This window comes from Equus asinus, chromosome 7 (assembly GCF_041296235.1).
Source record: "Equus asinus isolate D_3611 breed Donkey chromosome 7, EquAss-T2T_v2, whole genome shotgun sequence".
NCBI lineage: Eukaryota > Metazoa > Chordata > Mammalia > Perissodactyla > Equidae > Equus > Equus asinus.
In genome coordinates, this window is record NC_091796.1 from 27,348,799 (window position 1) to 27,360,468 (window position 11,670).

At 54.6% G+C, this 11,670-nt stretch overlaps 1 protein-coding gene across 11 annotated transcripts in view; it reads left to right on the forward strand.

Annotated features, from left to right (window-relative positions):
• Window positions 1-8,195, forward strand: part of ZBTB7C (zinc finger and BTB domain containing 7C) — a 353,239-nt gene extending 345,044 nt beyond the window's left edge. For all 11 annotated transcript variants that reach the window (XM_070513092.1, XM_070513093.1, XM_070513091.1 and 8 more), the window contains one exon: window positions 4,032-8,195. In XM_070513092.1, the coding sequence (XP_070369193.1) occupies window positions 4,032-4,683 (652 nt within the window). In that variant the 3' untranslated portion in view covers window positions 4,684-8,195. The remainder of the gene's footprint in view (window positions 1-4,031) is intronic.
• The last annotated feature ends 3,475 nt before the right edge of the window (window positions 8,196-11,670 follow it).

Here is an 11,670-nt window from a genome sequence, read left to right on the forward strand (position 1 = left end):
GTGACGAAGAGCTCAGCTCCTGAGAGTCAGGCTAGAACATCTTCCAGAGACACTCATGCTGCGTCCATGAGCAGATCAGATTCGTGAAGAGGCAAGGGCAAAAGGGCCAAAATCTGTGAAGGCAACCGGCCAACCCAGCTCCAGAAAGAGACTCGGCATAAGCCTGCCACCCAGATCAACGCACTCAGAGCACCAGAGGCCGACCCAGCTCCAGAAAGAGACTCGGCATAAGCCTGCCACCCAGATCAACGCACTCAGAGCACCAGAGGCCGACCCAGCTCCAGAAAGAGACTCGGCATAAGCCTGCCACCCAGATCAACGCACTCAGAGCACCAGAGGCCGACCCAGCTCCAGAAAGAGACTCGGCATAAGCCTGCCGCCCAGATCAACGCACTCAGAGCACCAGAGGCCGACCCAGCTCCAGAAAGAGACTCGGCATAAGCCTGCCACCCAGATCAACGCACTCAGAGCACCAGAGGCCAACCCAGCTCCAGAAAGAGACTCGGCATAAGCCTGCCACCCAGATCAACGCACTCAGAGCACCAGAGGTCAACCCAGCTCCAGAAAGAGACTCGGCATAAGCCTGCCACCCAGATCAACACACTCAGAACACCAGAGGTCAAAAGGGTGCAGCCCAGCACCCCCATTTTAGAGGTCAGGAAACTGAGGCCCAGGGCCACTAAGAACCCGGCCCAGTTCTTGGAGTGTGCCTACACTGGGCCCTGCTCTGCCGAAGCCTATGCGCATTATATCCACTCGGAAAGGTCATTTACAGGAATAGGAGGTGTGTGACCTTAGAAAGCCATTCCCTCTCTGGTCCTTGGTTTCCTTATGTTGCAAGTGAGGGAACTGGATTAGATCAATATTTTCAAGGTGCTGGGAAGCATACTGCTAATAATGCAGGTTGCTGGGCCCACTGCCTCAGACTGTGAGTCAGAACATGGTCATGTGCTCCTGGTAAACTAGATGCTCTCTAAATTTTTTTCCAGGACTAGTTTCTCATGAGCTTGGCCCACTCTGCTCGCCCTCTCTCCTGCCCCTGTGAAAAGTCTTCATTAGGGGCAGCAGCTCCTGCCAGGGCTGAGCTCCTCCCATGGCATGCCCCAGTCTTCTGGCCCTGGAGGCAGAAAGCTGGCTGCAAATGCCCTGTTTGGATTGTTCTGGTCTGCACTTTCTGAGGCAGCCCTTACAGGCTGCAGGCTGGGTGTTCTCGTTTTGAAAATCTACCCTTTCTCAACCTCAGAACAGCTTGCAAACAAACCACACCCCAAATAGCCCTCCAGACCCCTTTGCACCTCACCGGGCTGGATACCTTTGGGAAAGCTGCTTGCCTTCTCTGAGCCCCCACTTTTCCTCTGCCCAAGGGTGGAAATTATACCAGGTATGTTGAATCTAGCTCACACTAACCCACATTCTCTTATCAGCCCTGGACAATAGGAATTAATATCTGGCCCTAGGTTCAGCTCTGCACAGAGAGAGTAAGTAACTTACCTAAAGGTCACCCAGCCAGTTAGTGGTGGGTCTGCAGCTAGAGCAGGAGCTCCTACCCCACTAATGGGGGCCCCACCCCTACCCCATACCCTGCCTCTGAATAAGGACCTTCCAGGGTCGTTCATCTGCCCATAGCAGGTGCTCAATAAAACGAAGTTAAAGTCACGTTCTCACCACTACTTACACTTGGGCCAATTGATGCTGAAATGTGATTTATTTCTGATGCCCTAATGAAAAGCTTGGGAGAAGCAGTGGATATTTATAATAGGCCCTTGATATTTAAAGATCTACCATTTGCATTGTCCATTATTTGAGGGTGATCCTCAGGGCCAATACTACTAATTATATGTAATAGTGAATTCTTTTAAATCTACCTTATAAGGTTGTGGTGAGGAATTTAAATGAGATGGTGTATGTAAAACCCCACTGATGACTCCGAGCTGAGCCTTCCACCAGGCCTTGGTGAGGGCAAGTCGCATAGCCAGTGAGTGAGCCTAGCCGACCACCTAGCGTCAGGGTTCCATCAGAGCCTGAGTGAACGTGTGTAGTCCCAAGACATGGTCGTCAGCACTGCATAGCCTCTCTAGAGGGCACTATTCCCCCCACCCCTACAGTAGTGAGGAAGGGGCCTGGACTGGGAGCCAACAGGCCTGAGTTCTAGTCCCAGCTCTGCCCGGTAAGGTGCCCTCGGCCAATTCCCCTCCCTGGGCCTCAGTTTGCCCATCTGCAGAGTGAAGAATTAGCCTGGGCCAGTGTTTCTCAAAGTGGTCCATGGGCTAGCAGCAGCAGCAGCAGCAGCAGCAGCAGCATCTGGCAGCTTGTTAGAAATGCAAATTCTCCGCCCCTCTTCCCCAGACCTACTGCATCAGAAGCTCTGGGAGGGGGCCCAGCCCTGGGTCTCAGCAAGCCCTGGTAGTGGTTCTGACGCATACTCAAGTTTGAGGCCCACTGGCCTGGATGCTCTCTTAGACCTCTTCCTACTCAAAAACCCATCGCCTGGATGAAATGTGGGTTACAGATACCATAGGGGCAGCATGCTGGCAGGGGGAGGGGGCGTGGATGTCACAGCAGGGTACTATGCAGCCGAGGGGCGGCTGGCGGGTTGTGGGAGGGGCAGAGGCAGGGGGATTGGAAGAGAGGAGGATGTGGTGTGTGGAGGACAGCAGCCAGCTTGGGCAGCAGCACTCCCTTCCTCCTCCCTCCCCATCCCACTCCCCACCCCCACCCCCACCCCCGCCTCCCAGGTGCCCTCCAACCTTCCCAAGAGCACAGGTGGGCTGGGCGCATCATCCTCCCTGGTCCTCCTCCCCTGGTCTCTGCCAGTGTACACATGAATGTCCTTTTCTCTCCAGCCCTGCCCCTGGAGAACCAGCCCAAAAATGAGAGCCAGTGAGACCTCTAGCGGCCAGGGGACACCGGGAGCCCAGGACCTGCTCCCGCTGGCCTGGGGTTATGTTGAGCATGGTTTAAATCTGGCCACTTTAGGGAGGATGCCTGGGCGCCACACCTGCCCCAACCTCAAACCCGAGCCCAAAATGACAGGCAGACACTCCACCCAAGCCACACCTGCCGGGAGGAGGTGGGAGACTGGACACAGAGCTTCCCGGCCTGCCAGGCCTGGTTAGGGAAGGCTATAGAAGGATCCTAAGAGGAGTCCTTGCAGCCCAGCTGGTTTACCCAGAGCTCCGTCTTTAGGAAAACAACCCCGTGATGTCAGTTTTCCTTTCAAGACCACCAGGAGGTGTATTGAATCTTGCTCAACACAAACCCAGATTCTCTCCATCAGCCCTGAACAATACAAACTGATGTCTGTGCTAGGTTCAGCCCTGTGCAGAGAAGTTAAGTAACTTGCCTAAGGTCACCCAGCATGTTAGTGGTGGGTCTCACACCCCCGAGGGGAGCCCCACGCCTACACCATACCTTACCTCTGAATAATACCCCTTAAATCCTGGGAAGCTTTGCCCTAGATTAGGCTGCATTCTTGTTGCACCTGGCTCTTTTGTAAATCCTGGAATGGTCTACAAAGAGGACAGCCCAGGGCTTGGGATGAGAAACCGCAGTGCAGGAGACTTGAACAAGGTGTGCCGGCTTCCAAAGCCTCCCAGATTAGCGCTGAGGACAGACAGATCGCAACAGCTCAGGAGCTGGGATGGGACAAGGGGCCCTGGGCAACAGCGCAGGATGGGCCCGGAGGGAAAACTGTTGCTTGAAAAGAGCGGGTATGAGATTAAGGTGCAATCCAGTATCAGAAGTTGCTGCTCCGTGGAAGGACTAAAGACAGACTGCTGACCTTCGCGGGCCTATGTCCCCAGCTAGTCTGTTAGGACACTGCCCCTTCTCCAGCCCTCTAATCCAGGTGAGTGGCCACACCTGTTTGGGGTGGGGCAGCCGTTGAAGGTAACTCTCAGCATGGGTGCCGTTCCTGGGGTTTGACACCATGGTAGGAGGGAGCCTTAGCAGGTTCTGGAGGAGGAAGGAGCAGAGGGTTAGGAGTGGCTCGGGCCTTCCGCGCAGGCACTGATCCAGGCTCTGCATTGCAGGCAGGACAAGCTGAAGATCCACATGCGGAAGCACACGGGGGAGCGGCCCTACCTGTGCATCCACTGCAACGCCAAGTTCGTGCACAACTACGACCTCAAGAACCACATGCGCATCCACACGGGCGTGCGGCCCTACCAGTGCGAGTTCTGCTACAAGAGCTTCACGCGCTCCGACCACCTGCACCGCCACATCAAGCGCCAGAGCTGCCGCATGGCGCGGCCCCGGCGCGGCCGCAAGCCCGCCGCCTGGAGGGCCGCCAGCCTGCTCTTCGGGCCCGGCGGCGCGGCGCCCGACAAGGCGGCCTTCGTGATGCCACCGGCGCTGGGCGAGGTGGGCGGCCACCTGAGCGGGGCGGCCGTGTGCCTCCCGGGCCCCAGCCCCGCCAAGCACTTCCTGGCGGCGCCCAAGGGCGCGCTGAGCCTGCAGGAGCTCGAGCGGCAGTTCGAGGAGACGCAGATGAAGCTGTTCGGGCGCGCGCAGCTGGAGGCCGAGCGCAACGCCGGGGGCCTCCTGGCCTTCGCGCTGGCCGAGAACGTGGCCGCCGCGCGGCCCTACTTCCCGCTGCCCGACCCGTGGGCCGCGGGCCTGGCCGGCCTCCCCGGGCTCGCGGGCCTCAACCATATGGCCTCCATGTCTGAAGCCAACAACTAGGCTGGTCCTTGTCACCCCAGTCCAGCAGCCCCGTACCCTCTCCCACCAGGCCCGCCCTGCCTCACCCAGTGGCTCTGAACTTTGTATTTCAAATCGCAATGGGAAAATGAAAAAACAGATAAGCAGCAATGGTCTTTTCCGGGCCTCCTGAGGCAGCTGCCTCCCTTTTGCTGGTGTCTGAGATGGGCTTCTCCTCCCCGAGGGCCTGGCTGCTCCCTGGCTGTCTCTGTGGCTCTCACACAGACACTCACACGGGCCCACGCCACAGAGGAGGCCACACGCTGGTGCCCAGGAGCACTTTGGAGCTGTGTGGCGCTAGATGGAGGGAGGTGGCTTGGCCAGAGGCAGGCCAGATGGAGCAGGGAGGAGGGTAGGGTCCTGGCGCACACAGCCTGGCTGAGCCTCACCCTATGGCAAAGTGCCTACAGACACTACTCTGAGGAGTCATCCCCGTCTCCAGCAGTCCTGGGATGCTTATGGGAAATGCCCTAGTGGCAGGGACGCCCCTGGAGTCAGGAGCAAGGCTCCTGCAGTCCAGGCCCATTTTTCCCTCACTGTCCAGTGACCTTGGACAGGAGCCCTTTGCGCCCAGGTTTCACCCTGCTATGAAGGGGGGCTGCTAGTTTCTCCTCTTATTTTCCCCTCTCCCAGCCACCCACGCACGTGTACAGGCCTATCCCTCCACAGAGAATTCTGGAGAGGGCGGGAGCTTTCCACTCCTGAAGTCCGTGATGAAACCATCTGTCTTATGGGATTTCCATTTTATCACATCCACCTCTGTATTAGCACAGGTGAGAAACGTGGCCACACTAGACAGGGTGACAGAGAGAGCTGAGGTGGGGCTTGTCCACAGCCCGCAGGCAGCTTTGGGGAACTCTGAATCCTACCCTCCTCCCGGGCAGGCCACGGTGTATGTCTGGGGCCCTGAGGATGACCAGTTAGCATTTACCCCACCTCCACATGCCCCCTTCAGTGCTGTACCGAGTCTCTTGGGACTCCTGGGGTCAATACAGATAGGACCGGGCCTGCCTCTTAACACCTGGCAACCGCCTCCCTCCACCATGATTCTGGAACAGACAAAGCACCTGGTGTCTGGGGTTTCTAGTCGCTTCTCAAGTTCCAGTTTCTCAGGGCTTTGGCGTGGCTGGCCATGGCCCTCTGTGCTGTGTTTGAGCACCCTCGAACCCTCCCTCCTCCCTCCAGGGGTGAAGCTGGGGTGTGTGGCCCCCTCCGTGTGGGGAGCCACAGCCTGGGCTCTGATGTGGGTTTGAAGGGCCCTGGGGGTTGGGGTCCACACCCTCTCCCTGGTTCTTGAGTTTGTCGCAGGTCCTGCGAAGGAAGACAGCTCCGCCGGCCCAGTGCCTTTCTGATCTTCTCTGTCCTCTCCTGCCCTTCCCTCCCTTGTCTGGCTGAGTTTGCTTTTGTTTCTCAGTAGCCCGGAAACGGGGAGAGTTCATCAGCAGGGGTGCCCAGGACTGGTGTCCCCAGTCCCGGAGCTGTGGGCTCAAGAGACTTCGGCTCTTCCTATCGCCTTGGCTTCCTCCTGAGCAAACCTAAAAAAAACAAAAAGGCCAGAGAAGACCACAGACTCTGTCACTCTCCCAGCCCCCCAGAAGAGAACCCCCCTTGACTCCACGTACCACCAGATGCCATTCCGGCCACAGGGACTTGCTTCCGACCCCTCTTGTCTTCAGGTGTCATCTGCCTGGGTAGCCGTCTCTTGGATTCCTGTCTCCGTTTCAGACACTCGCTTCTGGGGCCCGCCAGCCAGCATGCCCATGCTCCCCGCATCGGCCGAGGGATTGGGGCTGACCCAAACTTTAAAAGAAATCGAGGAAAAGTGAACACATTGGAATCCAGTGGTGTTGGGCTTTTGTTTTTATTTTGTAAAGGTAATGACTTCTTATAAACTCAATTTTTCAGACGACTGGTTAGTTCTTTTTGCTTTCTCTTGGCTGCAGTTCAGAGTTGTACGTTGTAAAATATCCAAAGATGTTGAGTACTGTATGATCAGAAGAACTTGAAGCAGATGGGGTGTGGGCGTGGGGGTGGTTGTGTTTTATTTTGTTTCTTGGTGTTTTTTTTTGGTTGGTTTTTTTTTTTTTTTTGATGTTTCGATTTCCCTGTCTGTCTGTGGGAGAATTTTGGAATTTTTTCTATTTATAACTCTTTTTTTATGTGATTGCTTTATGTAAAATGACACTCAACAAAGTTTGCCTTAGTGATTCAAGGGACAATCTTCCATAACTGGTCGCACGCCGCATCCCGCCGAGAAAAACTCTCAGCTAATTTTCTGGCCTATTTATTAAACAGTATTAATTGACTTGATTAAGTTATATTGAGAGTTGCACTTCTGTGAGAGGCGACAGTAACAAGCCCATCTATAGATGTTCATTGCTTCGGGTTTTGACGATTGGGTGTCACAAACTTACAATAATGTCCAAGACACCTTTAAAAAAAAATGCCGACCTTTGACCCTTACTTAATAATTTCAAGCATGGCGTTTTGAGGACAAGATAGCTCCACTTGCTCAATTCCCTGGTTAAGGTCGGCTTCCCCCTTCTAATCCTCATTTCAGTGTCAGTGGGTGGTTGTGGGGTGGGGAGGCCAGAATTCACTCCTCCAGTGGCCTCCTACTTTTCGGCTTTGTGAGGGAGCATTTGATCATCATCTTTGGGCATCTATGAGCCTGAGTGTGAGGGGTGTGTGTGTGTGTGTACATGTGTGTGGATACAGCCTGTGGCGTGTGAGCAAGGGAAAGTCCACGGGTGTCCGACCGTTTTAACACAGCCAGCCCTACCAGCTCCCTGGCTCGGCGTCCAGAGCGGCCTCCAGCTGGCCTTGCTCCCACCTTGGACGTCTTCCTCTCCTTCCCTGGCCCTGGCCTTGGACTTCCCCTCCTTTTTCACCTGAGCCTCTCTCCCAACCAGGGAACGCTGGACCCTGAAAGAGGTAGAGAAGTACACCTCTGTCACTGAGTGGGGTCAACTCTCCTCCACGCAGAGCACAGACTCCAAGTAGAATCGGTCTTTCAACTGTGTTTTCTGGATAACCAAGGGTTAACTCAAAGCCCCTTTTCTGTTTTTGATCCCCTTTCTTGCCATGGTACGCATTCGCATAAACCTAATGCGGCATTTCTTGGTACAGAGGAAAGAGCAGATCTGAGTTTCAAATCTGGACTCCTCCAAGCTGTGTGTCCTTAGTCTAATCACTTCTCTACTCGGGTCTTCACTTTCCTCACCTCAATAACAAAGAAGACGGAGCACATCAGCGCTTCTCCAAGTTCTCCATCCAAACACCCCTCAGCAGAGGGGCCAGCTAGTGGGGGGATTGGGGACTGAACTCTAAAGAAACAGCCAGAAGACCTTCCTGGAGTGGAAAACGCCTCTGAAGTCGCATGTTGTGACATTAAAATTCACGCGTCTACATTCTATTACATAATTTATATGCATTTGTCTTAACGTAAAAACATTATCTTGAACTACCTGCCAGTTACATTACATGCCTTTTCCCCAGAATCTTCTAGTAAAGTCAGCGTTCCTTGTCCACCCAGCAGCTTTGAGAGGCCTGAGCTCATGGCTGAGGGCTCGGGGGTAAGCATAGCCCAGCGCAAGAAATACAAGGCCAGCTACCAGTCAAGATTCCACTCCGCGCGCTCATTCTAGGATCATTGGGTCCTCACTCTGGGGCGGGTGTCCCCTGAGGGGAACATGGAGAAGGAATAGGGAACTGGGCCCAGAGAGCCCTGACCCCTGGGTGCCCTGAACTCCTCGTGCGAGTAAATCTCCTCTAGTTCTGGCTGGAGGGGAGACCCGCCCAGCATGGCCTGCCCCCTCAGGCCCCAAAGTGCTAAGGGATTTGGGGCACAGACCGCAAAGGAAGGAGGGAAAGGTGGGAAAAGGAGGCTGCTGAGGACAGGCCAAAGAAACATGTGCATCATTTTTTTTTTTTAGATGTCAGTTTCTTTTTGTTTTTGAGGAAGATTGGCCTAACATCTGTTGCCAATCTTCCTCTTTTTTTTCCTTCTTTGCCCCAAAGCCCCACTACGGAGTTGCATATCCCAGTTGTAGGTCCTTTAGTTCTTCTGTGCGGGACGCCGCCTCAGCGTGGCTTGATGAGCGATGCTAGGTCCTCGCCCAGGATCCAGACTGGTGAACCCTGGGTCGTGGAAGCAGAGCACACAAACTTACCCACTGTACCACCTGGCCACTCAAAACGCGTGCATCTGAACCTGGAGAAGCCTTAAGGGACGCATTGGGACAGGCCTGGAGCGTCTGAAGGTCTGTCAGGTGGAGGAAGGACTTCACCAAAAGTTTGGCCAACTCAAACCAATAAGAGGGAGAATCCAGAGGGCAGCTGGGGGCCTGAATGAAGGAAGATGACTTCCAAACAGCTGGACTTGTCCTAAAGAGGAGTGAGGGCCTTTGTGAGGGAGTGAGCTCGCAGTCATTGGAAGGGTTCAACATCGCCTTTCAAGAATGAAGAGATTCCTGCAAGGAAAGAGGGCTTTCTAGATGGTCCGTCTCTTGGGTCCCTTCCGTCTAATTTGTGAAAAGGAGAATATATGTTTTCCTGTGGCCATGGAGGAGGACTGTGCCAGGGAGAGTGGGTGACAAGGAAAAAAGATGAGTTGGGACAAGTGCCCAAAACTCGCCTTGGTGGCCTATGGCTGTATGTCCCCACCCCCACCCCACTCCCAAATCAGTGACCTACAGTCACTTGGGGCCAGGGAAACAGGACTCTGTGTGGAAAAGGCCCTGACTCTTGTTTTGAGACTCCGGATGTGACAGGAGGACAGTAATGAACCAACAGGAAGACTGTCTCTCACCTTAGGCTTTATCTGACCCCAGGGCCTGCCCTTAAGGAGGAGGACAAAGGTCTCTACTTGCAGGGCCGCCTCCCGACAAACCTCTTCACAGACCCCACTCCTCCTCTCCTGGGCCCTTGCCAGCTCTTCCTCTTGAGGGTCCTCTGAGCTCACTGCAGACTGCCGACCGAGCGGGCAACGCGGCATTTCCAGAACCTGGCACAACTGGGTGGTCCCCTTGCGTGCACTTCCCCTTCTGACAGTCAGGTGGCGCCAGGGCTTCTATAGGGAAGTGAGAGGGAGGGGCGCGGAGGCCTCAGGGCTGCAGGTTCCCTGGTCTGAAGAGTCTGTCACTCAGGAGGGTCGGGAGGCCCTACAGGAGGGACGTGCGTCCTGCAGGCGAGGATCAGAGTCCCCTTCAGGGACCTGGGAAGTTCTGGAATGAAGGATGTTAGCGTCCAATGGCCACACCTCCCAACCCCGCCAGCGTCCCCCTCTCCCTTCTCCGGGTGCCCCCTCCTCCCCCCAATGCCCGTCAAGATGTGGGCACCCTCTCTTCTCTCCGCCCTCCCCTCTGTCCAAACCCAGATAGGAGCCACTGAGGATGAACACGACTCACAGGCTCCCTCTCCCGGCCTTTTCAGCCCCCAGCTCCTTTCGAAGGAGCAAAGAAAGTCTCTGAGGAAAGCGTGGTCAGGCCTCAAGCAGCAAATAGGGGTGGTTGATTTGGACAGACAGCCTTGAAATCATACCAGCGGGCAGTTACCAGCCTGCCCGGCCCTCCCAGCCCCGCCCACCTCTCCCCCACCCTGCTTGGGGCGCAGGAGGGGAGGGGGATGCGGGAAGCAAGCAAATAGCTTCTTTCCCTCCTTTCAGGTTCGAAGCACTGGGGACTGACTCAAACACGCATTTCCAGCAACTGATGGGGCCAGAATTCCCTAGGGAGGCCCTGCTCATTTTTCCCTCCTTGACACATCCTGGGCAAGGCCTAACCCCAAAAATATGGGCCCAGAATTGGACTGATGAATGAGGACAAAACATCTCAAATCTGGACAATCCTGGAAAACGTGGAAACTGACCACTTTATCTGCAGCCAGACACATGCACACACACACAGAGCCGTCAGAAAAATGATACACGGGCTGATGTCATCCCTCCTGATAACAATGGGAGACATGGCAGCGCGTGAACAAGACCCAGCAGAGCCATTTTCCCCACACTCTCTCCGCAGAAATATTTATAACGCACACTCTCATTTTCATCCCTGTGGTTCCTCTATTTAACCATGAACTCTGACCCTGATGACAAAAGCAAAAGAATAAACAAATAGGTTTCTGGAATAAGGAAGGAAGACAGAGTGAATCAGACCCTTTTTCCCATGTTCCTCTAAAAATTAATCAATTAAGCACAAACCCTCTGAGTAACTTAAGTGCTTTCTGCCTTCTCAGAGGACTCGTACATCCATTGGTCAGCTGGTTTTTAGCCCTGTGAAGCACATATCATTAGCCCTATTCGTATCAGCCATGGTTCTTAGGCAAACACCAGAATCCACTCCAGGTAGCTTAAGTAGAAAAGGCATTTATTAAAGGAAATTAACCTCTTGCAGAATCTCCACAAGAGCCAAAGAGTCAGGCTTGCAGGGACACCAAGATCAGTTGTGCAGGTTGCATACTGCACAACACCACTTTTGAAGGGGCACCATTCACACCCTAGACAGATTTATGTATCTGTTGTAATATATGCTAGATTTGTATATCATAGCAATTTCCCAGCAGATGGCAGTAAAGTTTCTGGAAGGGGTGACTTTGTCTAAATTGCACAAACTCCATGGCCTGGAAGCCAGGAACAACCCCAGATCACACTGTGGCAGATTGCTCCAGCAAAGATTTCATTACTGCTGCTGCCACCGGGCACAGACCCCACAGCTCGCCCCCTGACACTAGGCCCGGGACCCTGGGACTCTGCCTTGTGGCCCAGTCCCTCCCACCAGTCTCCCCAGAAAACAGATTCTGCACGTCTGGGCGTCCTGGCGTTGCTCTACTGCCGGTGTGTCTGACTGCAGGAGCCCAAGCCCCAGGCGTCAGGCTAACGGCGGGCCGACCGGGAAGGTAAGCTTCTGGTTTCTGCCTTGAGAAGAAAGGATTCTTGATATGAATTCTCCAAAGAGAAGAGCTCCAGCA